This window comes from Dunckerocampus dactyliophorus, chromosome 14 (assembly GCF_027744805.1).
Source record: "Dunckerocampus dactyliophorus isolate RoL2022-P2 chromosome 14, RoL_Ddac_1.1, whole genome shotgun sequence".
NCBI classification, from domain to species: Eukaryota; Metazoa; Chordata; class Actinopteri; order Syngnathiformes; family Syngnathidae; genus Dunckerocampus; species Dunckerocampus dactyliophorus.
The window spans coordinates 14,573,239-14,594,911 of NC_072832.1; the positions used below are offsets into that span (position 1 = coordinate 14,573,239).

At 39.7% G+C, this 21,673-nt stretch overlaps 1 protein-coding gene across 13 annotated transcripts in view; it reads left to right on the top strand.

Moving 5' to 3' along the window:
• eys (eyes shut homolog) overlaps window positions 1–21,673 on the top strand; it is a 259,527-nt gene that overhangs the window by 52,589 nt on the left and 185,265 nt on the right. For all 13 annotated transcript variants that reach the window (XM_054798574.1, XM_054798573.1, XM_054798572.1 and 10 more), the window contains 7 exons: window positions 212–351; window positions 2,773–2,936; window positions 3,067–3,320; window positions 5,010–5,114; window positions 11,150–11,272; window positions 16,927–17,040; window positions 18,979–19,101. In XM_054798574.1, the coding sequence (XP_054654549.1) occupies window positions 212–351; window positions 2,773–2,936; window positions 3,067–3,320; window positions 5,010–5,114; window positions 11,150–11,272; window positions 16,927–17,040; window positions 18,979–19,101 (1,023 nt within the window). The remainder of the gene's footprint in view (window positions 1–211; window positions 352–2,772; window positions 2,937–3,066; window positions 3,321–5,009; window positions 5,115–11,149; window positions 11,273–16,926; window positions 17,041–18,978; window positions 19,102–21,673) is intronic.

Here is a 21,673-nt window from a genome sequence, read left to right on the forward strand (position 1 = left end):
CTATCGCTAATGTTAAAGCCGCTATAGAAAATGTTTTTTTTTTGTTTGTTGTTGTTTTTACAAATTAAAGTCATTTGCATACAATAGCCTAATAAATCCTCTGGAGAATAGACTTGTGCTGTCTACTAAGGATGAGGGACCATCTACTGTACCTTTCTGCCGAATAACTGATGCATTGGTTACATTACTTGTATCCAAACTCTTATTGCAGGTTTTCTGGGTAAAAATTGCGAAATCGACATAGATGCTTGCCAACTGCCCAACAACACATGTCCTCAAAAGACTCAATGTTTGGATCTTTCCAACGGTCTAACATATACCTGCAGGGTGCCCTGCCCCACAAGCCTTCAGGTAGGTAAATGCCTCTTTAGACCAGTGATTCTCAATTGGTGGGTCACGACCAATCCTGTTTTTGCTTTAGCAAAAAAGATTGTACAAAAATAATCTTGTGCTTTTGTGCTATTAATACTCCTCAAGGCGGCAACAATGCCCAGTCGTGCTATTTGAAACCCACTGTCACAGAAGACCAACAATGTTTGTTCGTATATTATGGCGATCTTGAGTCGCACAGGAAATGGTCAGAGAAATATTTAGCTTGCTTTCAGGAAGTGGTCTTTATTTGAAAGTGATTATCCAACAACACTCTCTGCCAAGACAGCACAAACGGATAGGAGATCATTAACACAGACGCCAATCTAACTCGCGTAGTGAACACAACAGGATATGCACAACATTAACAGTTTTCTTATTTAAAAAAAAAGACCACACTTCACTTTGACTAGTTAACCAATTAAAACGCTGTGTTTCCAGGTACCAAATGTTGCATTGTATTATTTATGTCCCATATGGTCTAATTGTCACAGATCCTGGTTTTCACCCAGGTAAGTGCTCCCTGTACGGTAATGTAGATTTTAGAGGCAGGAGTCCTTAAGGACATTAGAACTTTGGAATCAGACGTCCTCAATTTTAAATCCAGCTGCACACCAAAATATTAAAATAGAACTTTTTGTTGGAGTGATGTTTTTTCTGCTCTTTATGCATCGTTTACCCTTAAGCAACATACCAAATCCTTATTTTGCTCACACTATATAGTGCAGTATACAGCAGTGCATCTTTACGAATTGGATCTGTGCGTATGCGTATGTGTGAGCTGTTGTCTTATTAGCTTTGTGCTTTGTAAACCTTGACATTGCACTTCTATTGTGTGGGCATGTTGGCTAGTGCATGTGTGTGTGTGTGTGTGTGTGTGTGTGTGCAATGCGACCAAAAAAATAACAGAGAAATCCACCCGAGGGGATCAATAATGCGTAATTAAAAAAAAGTCATGCTGTGGGACTGCTTTCCTTCAGCTGGAATTGAGGCTTTTAGTCAAGGTGTCACGAACAGTTCAAAATAAAAGCCACTGAACGACATTGATGGGAATACGAACGATTAGTTGATTGATTGTTTTGTAGATTGTGTGGCGCTTTGTCCATTTAATGGTAGTATTTACTAGGCTATGTTGTCATTTTAATCCAGCAAATACGATTCTGATGTGGATGCATCAAAGTGAGGATTTGCATCTGTATTTTTTAAAGGAAAACTTCACTTCTTTTGGAATTTTACCCTCATCCAGAATCCTTATGTAAGATATGAACACACATGTCTTTTTCTTTTTTGGGCATTCTAAATATATAAAAACAGGTAGCTTATTACTGCACGTAATGAGAATCGCCTATACCGCTTACAAAGACCGCTATTAAAACACTTCCAAAAACCTCCATCAAGGTTTTATAAAGTTTTATAAACATGCTGTGACCACATAGGAACAGGTACATTCATGATAACATGTAATACTTACAGTATTTGGCCGTATGTTGGTCATTTTAAGCATTACCTGAACTTCTTTCCTGGGTGCATTGATTTCACATAGCAACATAGAAAGGAACGCCAACACCTAGCATCAATGGCGAAGCTAGGTGCTAGGTGTAGCAAGGTGTCAATATGCCAGTAAAGTAGTTCTTCAGCGTAACAATGTTAATAATAAAAAGAAGCACTGTCGCTGTAGCTTGGTTAATATGCACATCACATTATATGGAAGTGCAGCCTTGTTGGCGCTTTTTGGAGTTTTTTCCAGAAGGCTTTGTAGGCGGAATAGGTGATTACGTGCATTCTTAGCTATATCTTTTTTAGCTGTTTTTATATCTTTAGAACACACAGAAAAGGGAAAGACATACTAGTTCATGTCTCACATAAGGATTGTGGATGATGAGCAAAATAAAAAAAAAAAGTGCAGTTGTCCTTTAAACATGTGTCTCGAAATACAACGGACATTAATTAGAAAACACCTTCCCAGGTAACCAGTGGGGAATCTGTTTTGCAGAGCTGTGTTGGCCTCCTCACAGAAAAGCCATCCTATCAGGATTGTTCAGTCTTTCAGCAGTTATAAACATGAATACAGACATCTATTTTTTCTTTTTTTTTTAAAAGAGCTCTTGGGAGGTATTGCTCTCAGTGGTCATTGATCTTGTCTTGTAAGACATGATTTAGACTCAACGTGAAATAGCGAGTGAATACAGTATAAAGCACGAATCAGTATTCATGAGTATCATGTCTCTGTAATGAGGCTCATTCTCAGGCTGCCAAGAGCAGGAACTGATTGGATGCTATATTGTGAAAGAATGCTTTGATTCCTGACCAGGTCAGGCTCAGTGCACTCCGAGATATAACATATTACATTATAAATAACGTTACTTCCATGTATGTATCTAACAACTCTCTATCTCTATGCAGCCATGTGCCAACGGAGGGCGCTGTGTGTTGAATAATGCCAACAGCTACACCTGTATTTGCGCCCCTGGCTGGTCAGGTCATAACTGTCGCACAAATGTCAATGACTGTGTTCAGCATTGGTGTCAAAACGGGGCCACCTGTGTAGATGAGATTGATGGCTACAGGTGAGTGTTTGCATCTTGAACTCGTTTGGGCCACTCAGGCACTGAGACGTGACATTTACCATCCTCAAGTTTAACCGTTGTAACAGTTCATCAAATGAGATGTAAGAAATTCTTCTTTGTCCCTTCCCAGCTGCCTCTGTCCCATAGGATTCTCCGGGTCCTTCTGTGAAGAAGACATTGATTACTGTGTGGGCCATGGCTGCTCCGAACACGGCGTTTGTGTGGACCAGCAGTTGAACTTCACCTGCCGATGCACGCTTGGATTTGAAGGAGCACTGTGCGAAACAGAAACGGATGAATGCAACAGCTCCCCTTGTGCAAACGAGGCAACGTGCGAGGATCTCGTCAGTGATTATCGATGCCACTGTTCCCCAGGGTTTGAGGGTAAGAAAACCTCTAATAATAAACATGAGGTCTTGGATGAACAATTGGAACTTAAAGGAGACATATTATGCCATTTTTTGACAGATTAAAACAGTTCCTAGCTATGTTAATCACGTGTCTGTGACATGCTTTGGTCAAAATACCCTAAGGACCATGAATCCACAACAGCCTTGTTCGGAATGACCACTTTTGGGGTACTGTCCTGTTTCCTGTCCAACTCTACTGCAGTAGCAATCAGACATGATGTGCTGGACCTGGCCAAGCGAGTAGTTAGTGAGGTAGTAGTAAAGAGCCAAGGAGTGTGACAGAGAGCAACTGAGTGCATGTCACATTAAAACAAGTTTCACCCAGAAAACTACAGCTGCTTATTTCTACACCTGAGAAAAAGGATTAAGTCAAGACATTACAAACCTTAGCCTTGGAACAGCAGACGGAACTAACTAACAGGAACTAACAACTGTAAATAGAATCAATCCACTTTGTCCGGATCTCCCGTGTGGCTTGGAAATGATGTTAGTATATGTGATGATCTGTGCATCCAACAACACCGCAGCTCTGCTTTTGGCATAGGCAGATAAAATGGCAGATCTCCGCCCAGCTTCCATGTCATTCATGAGCAGAGTTAATAGGGTGGTCTTATGTAAATTAGCCCTACTGTTGATGTCACAATTGCACCAAGAAAGAAGTTTTCTGAAATAGAGAGCAAACATAAAAATCACTTGGTTGTGTAATTTCACACTTGATGGTTGGACAGGCAGTCAAGAAAACAAATATGTGTATACAAAGCCAGTTTTCTTGAATACGTCCATGTTAATATGACATAGAAAATATCATATTAACTGTAAAGTCAGCACTGTGTGTGCTAAAGTTCATGTGTAAAGGTACAAGAGGCACACTAGTGAGATGATTAGCGTTAGGGATGTCCCAGGGTGCAAAGTGTGCCTTGTGCTAGTGGATTTATCCTAGCTTTACACCCAGCAGCTGCCTCCCTTATGAGAATATCATACAGTACACGAACAGCACAGTGGCCGCCCATCCATGGGGTCATAATGGTACAATTACCTTTGGTTGACGAAAGGGAGGGCATAGCCGGAGGATGTCAGGCTCTCCATTCTATGAGCTCCCCTGCTCAGAGGCCTGGAATATCACCAGAGGCCAAAACTAGTGGAGCTTTAAATTTGTCAGTAATGTCTTTATTTAATTCCATCCTTAATTCTTGCCCAGGGGATAGTAAAATTGAGATTACACCATTTATGCATCTATACGAGCAGTAGCATGCTGACTACATGCAAGCCAGTGGAAGACGTGGCAACCAGCTGCCTTGTTTAAAGAGACGGAGCAGCACATTAGCATGTATATGTTCTTCAAACTATCAAAGTGTATGGGATATACTGCATCCAATTCCAGCACGATCTGTATGACACGTGACAAACTCAAGCCCGTGGGTCTGATTTAGCCCGCTGTGTAAATTGTACGTGGTAATAATGCAAATTATGACAAATGGACGCCCCGTGCATTTAAATGACAAAGAAGCATATAGTTGACATCATCCCAGACTATACAAATTTTCTTCACTTTTAAATCATTATTTATTTGAAAGTAATGTGCAGTAAGTGTGTGCCATATTTATTAGTAGCAACATTTATCAGGTAAAGCCCATGTAAGATTATATATTCATTTATCTTACAGGAAGGCGCTGCTCCGAGAATGTGAATGATTGTTGGTCGCAGCCTTGTCTCAATGGCGGCTCATGTATGGATCTGACAAATGACTACATTTGTCATTGTCGTCTTGGTAAGTAGACAACTAGATGTGTATTATTATTGATCATGGTCACAAACATATGCTGTTAAATATGCCTCCGTGCCTTTTCTGTCGTAGCAGAAGGCTTTGTTTTTGGGGCTGTCGTCCCAATATATTAATCTCTTTTCAATGAATTTGGTCACTGTGACCTCTCAAGAGACATTTTGTTTTTTAGCGGAAATTGAGACTATGTAGCAATAAAAAATGTATAAAAAAATGTCTCAATTAAAAAGTTGGTGGATTGCAAAAGTCAAGGTCATTGTGAATATCAGTTAGTGAATGAGATGTTGAACTTCATACCATCATTATGTGAATAATATGGATGCTCAGATCATGGTTTTATTCTGCCCATTTCCGATACTGATCATCCATGAGTGAAATCTGTACATTTTTCAATTTTTTTACGATGAGTTCTACTGGCCAGGGGCACTGTTGGACCCAAGAGCCCCTGGCAAATAGGTAATTATTAAAAAATAAACTTTTGGGCAGTAATAATTATTTTTTAGGTCAAGTTAACAGAATAAAACAATACCAATGCATGTCTTTATTAAATAGAAATCTGTCCTGCTTAACTTAAAACAGAATAAATTCAGTGTCCAGGTTGCAGGGGTCTCCAACTTCCATCACTATTAGAGCTGTCAACTATTTGTGTTGTATTTATGACTGACAACATTTAAATTGTACACTACTTTATTTACCTACCAGATCTCCACTCAAACAGTGTGGCCATTGTCATCATTATGCTATTCTGTGCCCATTTGTCATTATATAAAGGCATGAAGCCTGAATTCAACAGTTACAATAAAAGTCGACTAAGAGTTGAAGCATTCTTTGACCCTTTGTGAGCTGTTGAGATAGGAGTCCCCTGTGATTGTATCACCATCATAAGGCTGGACACACTATGTGTTTATGTTCTTTAAACAACCACACACAAAGTGTTTTGAGGACAACACATAATTAGTATAATGACAACAAGAGACAAACGTTGACACTTGAAAAAGTTAGTACGTGATATCCACTAATTCCGAATATCAAGTCAGAATGTCTAGAATTACAGAGACGAGTTTCCTCCTCCGAGGTCCTTGTAAGCATGAACCTTTGGAGAGACCATGTGCCATTAATGTCACGCAACTCGGAAGCAAGACGATTTCCAACATCATGTTACGAACCAAATATTGTTACATGTAAAACATAGATAACATTCATCTGGACTCTGAAAAAGAAGCAAATTACAAGTTGTTTGTTTCTGCACTCAGGTTAGTGTATGTTTCAGGGGCTGCAGCATCACAAACTCACTAACACATAAACAACGGCATATGTGAAAATGCTTTTTCATGAGCTTTTCAAAAGTAACAAGTTTTTGAAAGTGTACTCCTGTAGAGGGAAAAACTTCATAACATTGACAGTCAGGTTGAATGATTTGATATTTATATACTGGTTGAAAATAGCCTTGTAAGAAATTAATGATAAAGTTGATAAACAGTTCATATCATAAAAAAAATAATGGAGAAGTTCAAACATCAGAAACAAATTCTGGTTAGCCCCCACATTTTAAACCATGGAAACCCTTACTGTTTAAAGCATCGGAATTGAGAATCGTTAGGAACCGGAATGGAAATGAGGAATTTGAATCCAAACTGAAATTGTTCAAATTCAAACGATGCCAAACCCTAATGATGATTGAAGTCCAGGTTTTTTTATTTTAGGTTTTTTTCCAGCTTTGAAGGTTCCACTATATTACGGCTGTGTTTGTTTATTTTCACCATTTCATCAGCCGCACGCTGCTGTGAAAGTGTACATATGTAAGACGTTTCACTACAAGTGTTCCTGAAATTGCCCGTAATCAGCCCATAGCAGAAGGCGGTTTTGCATTCTTCACTAAACAGCTGATTTGACGATGCCTTCTGGCAATAAAATATTTAATCACCCCTTGATTGCACAAGTCAGATTGCTGCTTCAAGCGCTACTTGGCATTTTGAGTCCAATGTCATGTTCGGCTATAAACCACTGTTATTTTTACAAGATATCAAATATTAGAAACATGAGGACGTACAGTACAGTAGCTCCTGACATGTTAACTGTTTCATGTTTTATTTTGTATTATTACATGCTATTCTTACAGATTTATTGTCATTGTGCATCGTGTTCCCGGAACTGGTGATACTGGACATCAAACAAACCTGAATGCAGAGTCATTAAAACATTACCAGCTTGAACCATGCACAGTGCCCCTTTTACACACTGTGTTTATGATATTAGCGGGAGAACAAATCCATCATTTTGGATTATCTGCTCTTACTAATTTCCTGCATTTTCCCAGAAATTAGATTTGGACAAAAACAGAACACCAATGTGTCACGAAAACTTCCATTACTGGTTTGATTACGTAGACAGATTTATAGACAGGTGTTTGTAATGTGCTTATCTTTTTCATGATTAGATATAAAAATGGGTCTGTCAGGTTTGTGTTCATCTCCCTACAAAAGTCAGAACACATTTCATCTTTATTTAACAGCTGAGATCCACCATATAGTCATCATATTGTGGGTATTAATGAAATAATTACCACACCAGTATTATTTTATATGTGGCTGTAAATTATCAATTTTTGTTAAGAAATATTCTTTAATTCTCCTTTTAAATGTGCCAAGTAGTGCAAAGTATGCATGACTTTAGTTATGGTTCAAACAAGCACAGTGGAACCTTGGTTGGTGCCATTGATTCATTCCAGAAGGTCTGGAAACTCAATGCGTTTTTCACCTTAAGTCTTTTCTTTTGATCATGGCTGCAAAATAACTCAAAATAGAGACAAAGAAAGTTGCAAATGCCAGCATTTTATAAAGAAGGTGAAAAGCACTATTGAGTTCAAGAAATAACTGGGTCTTTAAATGTTCATTTGTCCCTTTCATTTATATGCATTTGAAATTGTTTTCTGCATGTAAAACTATAATTGTAAAACTCTAAAAATGTGTTTTGTGATAACATTTTTCAGATTTGTGGTGTAACTGTGTTAGTTAGCAAAGAACTAAAGAGTCAACCACTGATTACATCATAGCCGCGCAACAGAGCTGACATTTGGTTCATGTTTCCATGTATAATGGGCTCCACACACGGGAGATGGCGTCGCCTCTAGGCCATTCGTTTTCAATGGAACCTACGCAACAGGGCGATTATCGCAAGTCTCCGTCCAGCTAAGTACTGTACCACGCAAAATTCATGCATGTTAGATTTTGTGCTTGTGCATGTCATCGTGAACACGCTGGCTTTAGACATGATCCCAGAAAGTTGAAAAATGTTCAACTCGTCATTGCAGTCGCCAGATGAGGACCAATCAGCGAGAGTTTCACTGACCAACCAATGAGCGGATAGGAATACTTGCCGTGTCAGATTTGTCAAAGAGAATATAGAGATAGAAACATAAAAGCAGCGGCATGGGAACTTATTGGCGGTAGAGTGAAAATATCATGTAAGTTTACATTACTTTACAAAGACATTTATGCAAGTGCACCTTAGATATTAGCAAGATTCGGTACTAGCAAGAGTACTCGATCAACACCAGCCGCTTTTTCTCTTCTGAACAACTTTGATACCCAAAAATTCCCTCCACATCTGACAGCCAATCAAAACCGCATCAGGCTTGTAATTCGCTCTGGATGTGAGTGCGTCTGTCACTGGTGTCGCTGGCCACCTGCCTCCTGTGTGCAGGGTTTGCTACTGCTGCTGGTCGTTTTTCACCTCCCATGTGTGGAGTCCATTAGCAAGCTGCTAACAAGGACGTTTTGGGATAAAAATATATTAAGAACACAGTTGCAGTCACACAGTATATTAACAGCACGACAAGACACAACCATATCGTACGGTATCCGGACAATGTACGCAAACCGAGGCAAAATTTTGCCGTACATTTTGGACAACACGGTTCCACTGTACTAATGTACTAAATATGGGAACGTAAATGGTAATTTATGTTGTTTAAGTTGATGCAAAATTACAGTTTTTGCATTCAATACTGTATATTTGATGCTGTGAGTGAGGAGATACATAATGCCAATATATCTTTTAAGTGGTGGTAATAAACAACAACAAACATAACGGTCACAATGGTAACATTGAAGCTGTCCGATATACAGTAGTATGTTAATCTTCCAGCCAGCAGGCGTCGAAAGCAAGCCCAGTGGATGGTATTAAAATAACTATGAAAATGTGCTGTCATGAACACTGAGAGACCCCCTTTCATTACTCGTGGAATATGAGTCCATATTGGCTTGCATTGCATCTAACAAGACAATATTGTGGGTCTTTTTGGTGCAGTTTTGATAATTTTAGGAAACAAAAGTGAGCAAATGGTTGTCTGTTTCAGCTGCTGGTCATATTGAACAGAGTGCTCCATTTGATGAGGGTGTCAGTAGAAATGTGACATTCCTTCATGCAACATTAACCGCCAAGTGAATTGCATGCACAATTGGTTATTAAGCACTTCAGAAACACTCTGTTGGGGACAATAGTTGGCCATTACCTAGTCCAGGTAATTCATAATATGAAAAGGGTTGATGGAAGGTCACATGGTTGTTTTTTGTAGCACGCAACCATCTCCTAACTTCGGTGAAGAGCAATAGAGCATATTTTGTTGCATTTTCTGGTCACTCTGTTGATTTTCTTAACATAGAATCCTTTAAACCGAAGTTAGCTTTACAGAAACTTTTTTTTTTCGTATTTTTTTTCCCAAGCTGCTGCGCCTCCCCTGAAATCTACCACCGATTCCCAGGGGTGGCCCGCCTCCCACTTTGCAAACCGCTGCTCTCGGTGATGCTAGAAAACACCAGGGTCCTCTAGGATGGTGCAAAAGATTGTTTCCTCAAAACTGTCTAGCAAATAAACAATTTCCTATTTGAAAAAAAATGCAGGTTAAATATTGCAGTCTTGCAGTCTTCTTTATTTCTGCTATGATATTCATTTAAGGAATTAACTGTAGGCCATGATATGCTTGATGCTTTAAAACAGTGGTCCCCAACCCGGTACCGGGCCATGGGTCATTTGATATTGGGCCGCACAGAAAGAAAAAAGAATTTCCATTATTTTATTTTTTTTATGTTTTATTTTGAAAAGTGTCCGGATTCTCTCTGTTGCATCCGTCTCACTTGACGCATGTCCATTGTGCGTGTGCTAACTTTATCTCATGCTGCACAGATAGACTACTACTGTATTTTTACCATTTTTCTTTCACCTCATATTTGGTGTCAAATGCTGATACTATGTGGGAATGCATAAAGGTAAGTTTTGATGACTTATTGAGTGCTGATGTGTACATTTGTCTCAAGTTAATTCATGCTAGCGCACTGCCTTTTACCACACACGTCAAACAGTGATGTAATAATCTCTCTGGAAGAACTTGGAATTTGAACTGGTGGATGGTGGGTCGCCATTCATTTTGTGCTTTTAATTTGATGTTATTCATGTCTTAGTTTTACACAATGCATTATAAATAAGATAAATTAGATCGCTAGGTTGGGGACCACTGCTTTAAAAATACACTCACTGATTCATTGGATGAAGAAAAAACTCCAGTCATTGTTAGCAATTAGATTCAATATTTCATTTCAACACTTCCCTAACTTAGTCTGAGTAACTGAATCGTGGTGAGTTCAATGATCTTCCATGCTGTATGTTTTGCTATGTCACCCCCCCTCAGTGCATTTTTATTTGAACATGCTTATGTAATGTGTAACACCATTTGCCTGTGTTTTATTTACAACAACAGATATTGACAGTGGTTTATATCAGAGGCATGCAGATGTCCATTTGGTGGAGCAGATAAATGTGATATAGATCTGTTCGGTGGGTCGGGTCATTGTCAATGAGCGGCTCAATTAACATACTGCATAGCAGCTAGAATGCCAGAATGAAATCGATAATCCCATGAATCTGCTAAAGAAAAGGACTTATAAACATAGAGGCAAATGAATCTATGTATTTTACAAGTTTGCATCCTATTTGAATGTACATTTTGAACTCAGTTGTCATTACAGGCTTTAAGGGAAAAGACTGCTCCATAGATATTGACCTTTGCTCATTTGGGATGTGCAGTGAACATACGATTATGTGCACAGAAACAAAGGATGGACACAATGTATCCTGCACATGTGAAAGAGGTAAGCAAGGCCTTTGACTGCATTTTTAAGGAGGTAAAAGGGACACTGATACTGAAACTGACACTCTTATTGTTCAAAATCAGACTGGCCAGATTGAAATCCCAATTTTAAAAGGGGCCATGGCCTACATTTCCAACTTTCCAGATTTATGTATGTTTAAAAAGGTTAAAATGTAATTGCTTTTGTTCCACATGATGCAGAAGTGCCACATCATGAGGTTGAAGGGTTTTTTTTAAGTTATCCTTGTTTAGTTTTAATACCACTCCTAACTTTTGTGAAGTGTAGTGTACGAGAACGTTGTGAGATTTCTAGGAGATTTTTTGAATTTCTTACATCACATCACCTAGTCGTTTGTCCAGTGGTAATCTGCAATCACTGCTCAGTATTGTTGGTAGCTTCTTCTTGAAAATAACATTCAGAAGGCGTTTTTTTCGGATTTAAGAATTGTATATCTAAACTGGAGTAAGCAGAAATGACATTTTTTGGGGGGTTTTCGCACAACCACTGCTCCTCTGCTATCGCCACTTCACGGACAGCTGTTTTGTGAACAAAGCGCAACCCGTATTCATCCAATTATACTCAATATTATTATTATTATTTTTTTTACTGTTTGCTGATAATCATAAGCACGTAACCGGTTGATGGAGGTGTGTCTCTATGCAGCGCTAAGCGGTGGCAGGGGATGCGGGTGGGGGTGGAGGAATGGAGCTGATCTCAACCCCTAAACAATCGCTAAAGAGTACGCGTGGTCGAGGAAGGAGGCTGTGGAAGCTGAGCGTGTTGGCCAAGAGGAGAAGAATGCAGATTTATGTTGTATTAATAGAAACTTACTACAGTGCCACACTAGGATCCAATATCATTTTAACAATTCCTGAAATGAGCAGGATATATAGGGCACTTTTAAGGATTTGCGTGAAGGCTATAAAAAGCATTTTGCTATTTTTTGTATTTAGATTTTGTAATGTTCTGATTTTGTTTGTTTTTATTAACGTAAAAGTGAACTCTACGTCTTCACTCCACAGGTATGAGTCCTGTATTCACTGATTAGCCATTGTTGTTGTTTCGTCCGTGCCTCCTGTTGCTTTGGCATGCACATTACAGCCTTCATATGTGTTTGCTAGGGCTGTAACAGGAAACAAAATTCATAGTTTGGCACGTACTTCGGCACACAAGTCAGTTATTATTATGATTTTTTTGGTACTCTGATGAAAAAAGATCTACTAAATGTCTTGTGCTTAATTATCTTTTTTTTCCACATGGTTTGAATGAAAAAAAAAAGAAATATATCAAATCAAATTTTAAAGAATCCTGCTGTTTTTTTTACACTTTTGAATAAAAAATATAAATATAAAGTGAAGTAGAAAACCCTGCTATTTTTTACATTTTTGAATGAAAATAGAAATATAAATTCTGCTTTTAAACAATTTTACTCAAAATGAAGAGCAGTAAACAAAACATGCTTCCGCATCTTAAGCGACACAATCTGAGTTTTAAGAGTAGCGTTTAACAGGACCTGCTCCCCCTTTCTTTTCACACATCATCATCATCATCATCATCATCATCATCATCACTTCCATATTTTTAGCCAGAAACATTAATTTAAAGTCATAGATTAGCTGCTATGAAAACTCCAATGGCATTGGTTATTCCTTTTCTTTCTTTTCTTTCAAAATGGTCATGGAAACTCCATTTATACAACAACGATATCATAGTTTGCAACAAATTAGTCTTTCTGAGGTAACGTCGGTAACGTTCAAACTCGAGTGGTATCGGTTTATATGCGCTAGCATGTTAGACGTGTTTCTAAGTGCATACCGGACTGCTGTTCCGCAGTGTCAGTGTAACCCGCCCTGTTTTGCACCGCCCGCACCGGGGCTTGAACACAGGACCTCTGTAATGGGAGGCGAGAGCGCCGACCACACGGCCAAAAGCCCAGACTGTCGACCGCGTGTTCAGCGCAGCTCTTAAGGCAGAGGGAGTGAGGTTTACCAACGTACACTCGCACAGCGTCACAGGCTGGCATCCGTTACATTAGCACACTGCTTCTTTCTTGTCCACTTGTTTATTTCTATCTTTGTACTTTATACTGAAACAGAGGATTTAAGGTATGCGTGTGGGTCTAGCTCTAGCTAGTCAGGCTCGCCTGGCTTTTTGTGAGTCAGTGCCAGTGTTGCCAGGTGTCACGAGAGAAATAAGCGACTTGCTCTCTAAGAACAAAGACAAAACAACAGGGAACTTGGGAATTTGCAAGCAACCCCCCCCCCCCCAAAAAAAAAAACAAGCCCAAAATTGATTATAATAAGCTGACCTGGCAACACTGGGCGCTGAATTCACGCACAGGCGTGAATTCACCGTCATGGCAGCTGTTCCGTCACTCACTTATGTTGATCAGGCAACTAATAGATATTTTAAATGCTTCGGCTCGCAAAATCTGAATAAAAATTGAATCAAATAATGCTCTGTCCAAAATACTGTACAGAGCCATGCCGAACCTAAAATTGCATACAGAATGGTTTCATACAAATGCGCATATCTTTACAGCTCCACTGTTTACATATTCTGTTTATGTTTAGAATATATAAAATGTCTAGATATACAGTACATATACTGTATACTGTACAGTTAAAGGAAACCTGCACATTTTTTGGAATTTTTTGCCCATCATCCACAATCCTTATGTGAGACATGAACACATCTGTTTCTCATTTCTGTGTATTCTAAAGATATACAAACAGATAAAAAGAGACAGCTCAATACTGCACGTATGGGACCCACTTATTCTGCTTATTAAGCCTTCTGAAAAATACTCTAAAAAGTGCCAACAATGCTCCATTTACATATAATGTGATGTCCGACCTTTCGCAATGCATGAATATCCAACATGAATATCTACATTCATAATTAATTCTAATGGGTTACATTATTGTTGTTCCTCTAAATTCTCTTTTGCAAATTTCTTGTGTCATTTTCCAACAAAACAACCCAATCAATAAATACAGTTTGACCTTTCCTCAAAATTTGGCCAAACAAAGAATACATCTGTGGACATTAAAGCCGTGGACAAATCCAAGTTTATGCAAGTGTTTCGACAGCTTTATTGTCAATTAAAGCTGATGTGTGTTTATGTGACCAGATGGAAAACCATTATCATAGTGTGTGTATATCTATACTTATTTATTCCTAGCTTGAAATGAAAAAAATTTGCCTATCAAAAGCTCATATTTCAGTCAACACTCCTCTGCATCAGCATTGCCATCTTTTTTCCAGACGAATCGCTATTTGGTAGAAGTTCATGCAGCCAAATCAATAACTGAGCGAGTTCATTACTTCTGTTGCACGTATGCTGGGTAGATGTCAAAATGAAGGATTGTGAGTGATTTCTTATGTAAATGAAAGCAACTTGCCGCAAGCTGCTGTCCCACATCACCTCTCAAGGGCACACTGTAAAAACCTTGCCTTGCCTAAGATGTTCCAGGTCGGTGCCATTGGCAGCCACCTTATCTTGTGCTTGCCAGCCTCATTTGTTGCAAAACATGTTACTAAAGTCCCTGAATGTAGACTGTCAAGTTTTTGATGAACATTCTCATTCTAACACTAAATATGTTTTTTTTTTAATGTCAGATTGACTGGAACGTGGGAAAAAAGGTACACGGCTGTAAATGCAGGGTGTCCCCGAAAAATTGAAGTCATTTCATCATGTAATAACACAGCCACTTCTCACTCAAATGTTGTCAAATTTGAATGAGATGTGTAAAAACTGGGCTGCATGTTGACCACACAGTCAGGAGATCGGGAAGACCTGGGTTTGAATCTCCGTAGGGTATTTCTGTGTGGAGTTTGCATGTTCTCCCTGTGTCTGTGGGGGGGGGGTTTCTCCAGGTACTCCGGTTTCCTCCCACATTCCAAAAACATGCACGTTAATGCGATTGACTGGTGACCAATCGAGAGTGTACCCCGCGTCTTGCCCGAAGTCAGTTGGGATTGGCTCCAGCATAACCCCGCGACCCCAATGAGGATGTGGCATGGATGGATGGATGTGTAAAAACAAAGTTTAATGTTTTAGGTTTTTATTTCGCAGGGTGAAGATTGACATTCACGAGACAGCATTTATGCGCATATGGAACATGTGGGAAGCTTTGTGGGTGTCACTGCGCAATCCGTCCCGGAAATGCAATCGGTTCTACGCATGTGCAGAACGCGTCTACATCCGGTCGGCCTATTTTTCCGCAGTCACATGTTAGTCATGTGTAACGTACGCCATCCGTCAATCTATTTTACGGTAGCAATATGTCTCTCCCCCCACACACACAAAAACGTTATTAACATTTGAAAAATTACAACATAATCAATCTCTTTTTTTCTTATATCATCTCCATGGTGCAAGTGGATAATTTATAAGTAATTTATAATATATTTATAATAAGTTTTTTTCGCCACTGAAAAAATACAGACGAAAGCATTTGCATGTTTGGATGGTATGGATGGTATTTCTCTGTTTAGAAAAAAATTATAGCTGAATCCTTCACATTAATCCATCATTGCACTCTGCTTTTGGTTGTTTACAATCAAATATAACTGCATTTTATGTGTTTTATTATGTTTATTTCCGTTTGTTTTACTTAACCGGATATGACGTTTACGTCTGCGCTACGTGCATTGCGTAACTTTTTACATACGTGTAGCTCTGTCTTGGTGGAGGTCCTAAGACGGATCGGCATGCTAACAAACTCATTTAATAACAATCACTAATAAAACAACCCCCTAAATTTTTACATGTATGAAGTATGGTTATTGACCCTTTATGTTCGTACATTTAAAAAATAATAACGACCAAATAAAATAGTAAATCTTTGCTAAAGGAGGAAGTGACGCAGGTCTCGTGCATGCGTAGAACCGATTGCGTTTCCGGGACCGATTGCGCAGTGACAACGGCTCGGTTATAAAATCTACAATCGTTACTCGTTTATCTCTGTCGGTTGGTTCCAGACCCGACCACGATAAGTGAATTCCCACAAAGTAGAATTCAACATTAATAAATTGAATATTTTCATAGTTTAAAAATCCGAACTATCGCTTTAAAAACAAATGGACTTGTACAGTAAATACATTTAGAATACAGTTCAGTGGACAGATATTAATATTTGTTTTATTCCATCATTATTATTATTATTTTTTTCATCATGACTGGTGAGACTTTGCCTCACATGCCTCCCCTGACTCCACGTCATTGATGATAGATGATCTACAGTAGCCAAGTGGTAAACCACATACAGCCTCTCAAACACTGATATGCTACTTCTCTTTAATTGGCTCTGTGTGTGTTTTTGTGTTTACACATGTGCATCCATGCATGTTATTTGTTTCATGCGCTTCCCTTTCCGCATAGATTGACTTTGATCATGAAATCACTAGATCGGCCTCATTTAATGCGATAAATGACTTGCACTTATTTAACATGATTAAATAATCCAGTGAGCTGGAGTTGCACGCCTGCCTGCCCGCCCTCATGTGTGTGCCCGACAATCTATTGGAATCAATACCTGCTTTGAAAAAACAAACACAACAATGGGCTTCTGGATTGGCAGTGTAATGCAACCAAGCGAGAAGATTCAAATAACCTGTTTTTTTTGTTTGTTTGTTGACATGTGTTGCAGGGTTTGGAGGGTCATTGTGTGAAGTAAATATCAACGAGTGCGAGTCAAAGCCATGCCAAAACAATGGTGTTTGTGTGGACGGCAGTGACCTGTATCATTGCTTCTGCCCACAGGGTAAGGTGAAATGCAACTAAACACACAACATGGTAGAAAATCATAATCTATATATTTGGAAACTCTCCTATTGATTAAAGTACGCACAGTTACAGTTTATTCGAATGACAATTAACTTGTTCCCATTCCTAACTTTTACTATAAGTGTTCTTGGATCCCCCAAAATCATTCATACCTTAGCCAGATTTTATGTTAAAAAACAGACTTAATGTACAGTAATCCATCGCCATCGCAGTAGTATGTAGTATTCTGCACCGGTCATAGGTGTCAGTAATGTTACATTACCCACCGTAAGAAGTCCCGCAAGTAAGAAAAGATGATGCAAGTGTTGAGGGAGTGTGCAATAAGCATGCTGACTGCAGGAATGTACACCAGAGGTGTTGCCCGTGAATTGAATGTTCATTTCCCTACAAACTCTGTCTCAAAAGGCGCTTGAGAGAATTTGGCAGTACATCCGACCGGCCTCACCACATGTAACCACACCAGCCCACCATTAGCCACATAGCAGAAACTAATCAGTGAACATGCAATGTTTGATAAACCAAAAAACATCAATTTCTTCAGCCGTGCGTTGTAATGACTGATGATGTTGATTGCTGCTGTTAATAGCAATTATTTTCAGTAACATGCTGTATGGCCATGTGCTGCTTTGGTATGCAATTCAGTAACGGCAATGTTAACTAATAGTGTGTTTACATTTCCAAGTCATTGCATAAAGGCCACTCGTTTATTTAGAAATAGTCACTTGCACCATTACGGATAGCTCAAATAAATATAGGTATTTTCCCAATCATTTCATGGTCCCGTTGTCATGTTACCTTAGAGTCATAGTTCTGATTAAACCTCGATTGCAGGTTAAGCCTGTTATGCATTTTTAATGAAGTCGGAATAATTGTCAAATTTTATGACTCAAAGAGAGGTGGAAATTGGTTCCATGGTCAGTTTGAGAAATGATGAAATGATGAGCATTTGACCTGCTTCGATGGTGCTGATGGCCCAGCATTAGTCATGGGCCTCCTGTAGCTGCTGTGTGTGACAGTGCTAATGATAGTCATTTGGTAGCGTGACCATGCACTCCAATATATTTATGGGGGGATGAAATGTCAAAAATTGGCAGCACTCATTTTCATGTCATGGCATTTACTATTCAGTTTGGAAATTTTAAACATTCAGAAGTATTAATGAAGCAGACACATGCAGTCTTAATAAAAATACATATTTATGTCATACGTTCATTAGCAATGCTGTTTTGACCATAAGTAATAATGTCTTTATTGGAGTCAAATCAGGAAAACTAAAAAATCACAACAGGCTAAGATGGACGCAGCATTAAGTGTGACCTCCCCTTACACAACACATTCGTTCATAACATATGCAGTTGTACTTGTACAGCACACAGTAAAATGTACCTCAGACCCATTCCTAAGACTGTGCATGAGCAAGTATTATCTTAAATTAAGCGAAGGGAATCAATTGCACAACAATGTAAAGTTGAAAATACCTGCCTTTCTAAAACCTACATGGAATGGAACCCTTATTAGTTTTTACAACTTCATATTGGTTAGTTTGTACATTCTTGTTGTGTACTTTACATGGAGCACACATCAACTGCATTGTGGAGTGTTGGATTGTGAATCGTTATTGGTTATTTCATCATAACCCTCTGAAGGGTTGGCAGAGTGTGTTCTTATACATATGCTAGTACTTATTAATGCCATAGATAAGGCCGGTACCGTTCCGACTACTAACTGTTCTACCATGTCAGTGCACAGTGCTATCAGTATTTTTCAAACTAATACAAGTATTGTCTGGAAAAAAATATTCTGAAGCACTTGAGTGTGATTTGATTCTAATTGGCATCTTTTCAAGCATGGTGTTTACTGACATTTACACACCATCTTTGATGAGATTTTTTTTTCCCCTTTCTATTCTTTCCAGGGTTCGGAGGGTCGAGCTGTGAAATCAATCATGATGAATGTGCTCATGGGTACTGCGCCAATAATTCCACATGTATTGACTTAGTTGCAGACTATGAGTGCATCTGTCCATTGGGTTTTGCTGGTGAGTTATCTATGTCATCATTTGCATCATTTGGACATTAATGTATATGATGACTCTGCAATACCTTCTAATCAACAGAGTGGTTACATGATAACACACAGAAACAGACTTTAACAGACTCCACTTTAAATAGGCAGTCGGTTCTCTTGTAGTTTATGTTCTCAAAATGTATTGGTTAAATGGTTAATGTATTGGCCCTGTGGAAGACCTCCTGTGTGGTCCCGATCACAAAGACACCGCGTCCCAAGGAGCCTAACCACTTCAGGCCTGTTGCCTTGACCTCTCACCTGATGAAGACCATGGAGAGGATTATCCTGCAGCACCTGCGACCCCTGGTGGGCACTCAGCTGGACCCCCTGCAGTTTGCTTACCGGCGGACGACGCAGTGATCTACCTGCTGCACAGATCACTGCTACACCTGGAGGACAGCGGGAGCGCTGTGAGGGTCATGTTTTTTGACTTCTCCAGTGCCTTTAACACCATCCAGCCGTCACTACTCAGAGTGAAGTTGGAGAGTGTGGGAGTAGACCAACACCTGACTGCATGGGTTATAGACTACCTCACCAACAGACCACAGTATGTGAGGCTCCGTCACTGTGTGTCTGACATGGTACTCTGCAGCACAGGTGCCCCTCAGGGTACGGTGCTCTCCCCTTTCCTCTTTACCCTCTACACCTCGGACTTCACACACAACTCCACACAGTGTCACATCCAGAAGTTCTCCGACGACACAGCCATCGTTGGTTGTGTTTCAGAGGGGAATGATCTGGAATACAGGACGGTCATCAGGGACTTTGTCAGCTGGAGTGAGCTTAACCAGCTGCAACTCAACACCAGCAAGACAAAGGAGATGATCATTAACTTCCAGAGGAAAACATCTCACTTTACACCGGTGAACATCCAGGGAGCGGACATAGAGTTGGTAGACAGCTACAAATTCCTGGGTGTTCACCTTAACAACAAGCTGGACTGGTCCGTCAACACCCACGCCCTCTACAAGAAGGGCCAGAGTCGCCTATACCTGCTGAGGAGACTGAGGTCCTTTGGTGTGTGCAGGACTCTTTTACGGACCTTTTATGACTCTGTGGTGGCCTCAGCCATCTTCTATGCTGTGGGCTGCTGGAGAGGGGGCAGCACGGACAGGGACAGGAGCAGGATCGATAGGCTGATCAGGAGAGTGAGCTCTGTCCTGGACGGTCCTCTGGACTCCGTGGAGGAAGTGGGGGAGAGAAGGATGTTGGCTAAGCTGACATCCATCATGGACAACACCTCTCACCCGCGACATGACACTGTGGGTTCCCTTAGCAGCTCCTTCAGCAGCAGACTGTTACACCCACGGTGTAAGAAGGAGAGGTTCCGCAGGTCCTTCATACCGACCGCTGTCAGGCTCTACAACACCTGCACCACCTGAACCATGTTGCAGTCACTATGCATCCTTTACACTGTACTCTTTACTTGCGTATCTTGCTTGCTTGCTGCTGTAACAAGTAAATTTCCCCGCTGTGGGATAAATAAAGTGCATACAATACAACACAATAAAAATGTATATGTACTATATATTACGTATACAGTCGGGTGAAGTCCCTTCTCATGTTCCGGCACCACCAGCGAATGGCAAAAAAACAAAAGTATAGACCCGACCGTAAAAACTGAATTTCCATGACGTAGGATTCCTTATTTATAAATGAAATATTTTCGTAGTTAGAGCATAGAAAACGTGTTTGCGACATCTAATAACGTTTTTTAAACACTATTAGAGCCCTCTAACTATGAAATAAGACCTCACCTTTGCACTCATATTACCCAATATAGGAGATATAATCAGCAAAACAAGACATAATTTAGATCCACACATGTTAGCAATGGGAGAGTGCCTTGTTTTTTCTTTCTTTTGCTTCCAGGACTCTTTGCGGCGGCTAATGTAACATTACTGACACCTAGTGACCAGTGTAGAATACTACATGTCAACGGGTCCTTCAGTGCATTTCCTGAACGTCTTATATTTGTATTTTAGTTCATTTAGTCAATTTTATGCTTGAAAATGCATAATGTAGGCCAAAATATATCAAATTTGATAAAGATACATATTTTTGATTAATAATAGGCCATAGTCAACCATGAAACAGCGATGATTTATTAATTACTATATTTTGAAAAGCCAAAGTCCATGCTCTGCAGGACAGGAATGATTACTTCCTGTGCTGCACCCTTATTTTGGTGTACTTCCTGCTGTATATAAGGTGCAGTCACTTGACATCAGTGTGGCACAGCTGATGGTAATTGACAGTCAGTGGGTTTATTAGCCTAGTGGAGTTAATCTGACTTTGCTGGTTCATTGTCATTGTTTGGTCCTGTATATGCTGTCACCTAGACATTCTGTCTCTTTTGCTGACTACACTTACTTACCAGTTTTATGTTTCACTGAGCCTTTTTGCTCTGTCGCCTTTGGTTTACCTTTTGTCAACGTAACTGTGAGTATTCACACCTGCTTGTGATTATTAAAAGATTCTTCTTTTCTGCACATTACACCTGTCTCTGCATCCCGGGGGTCCAGCATTTGACAGCTCCATTG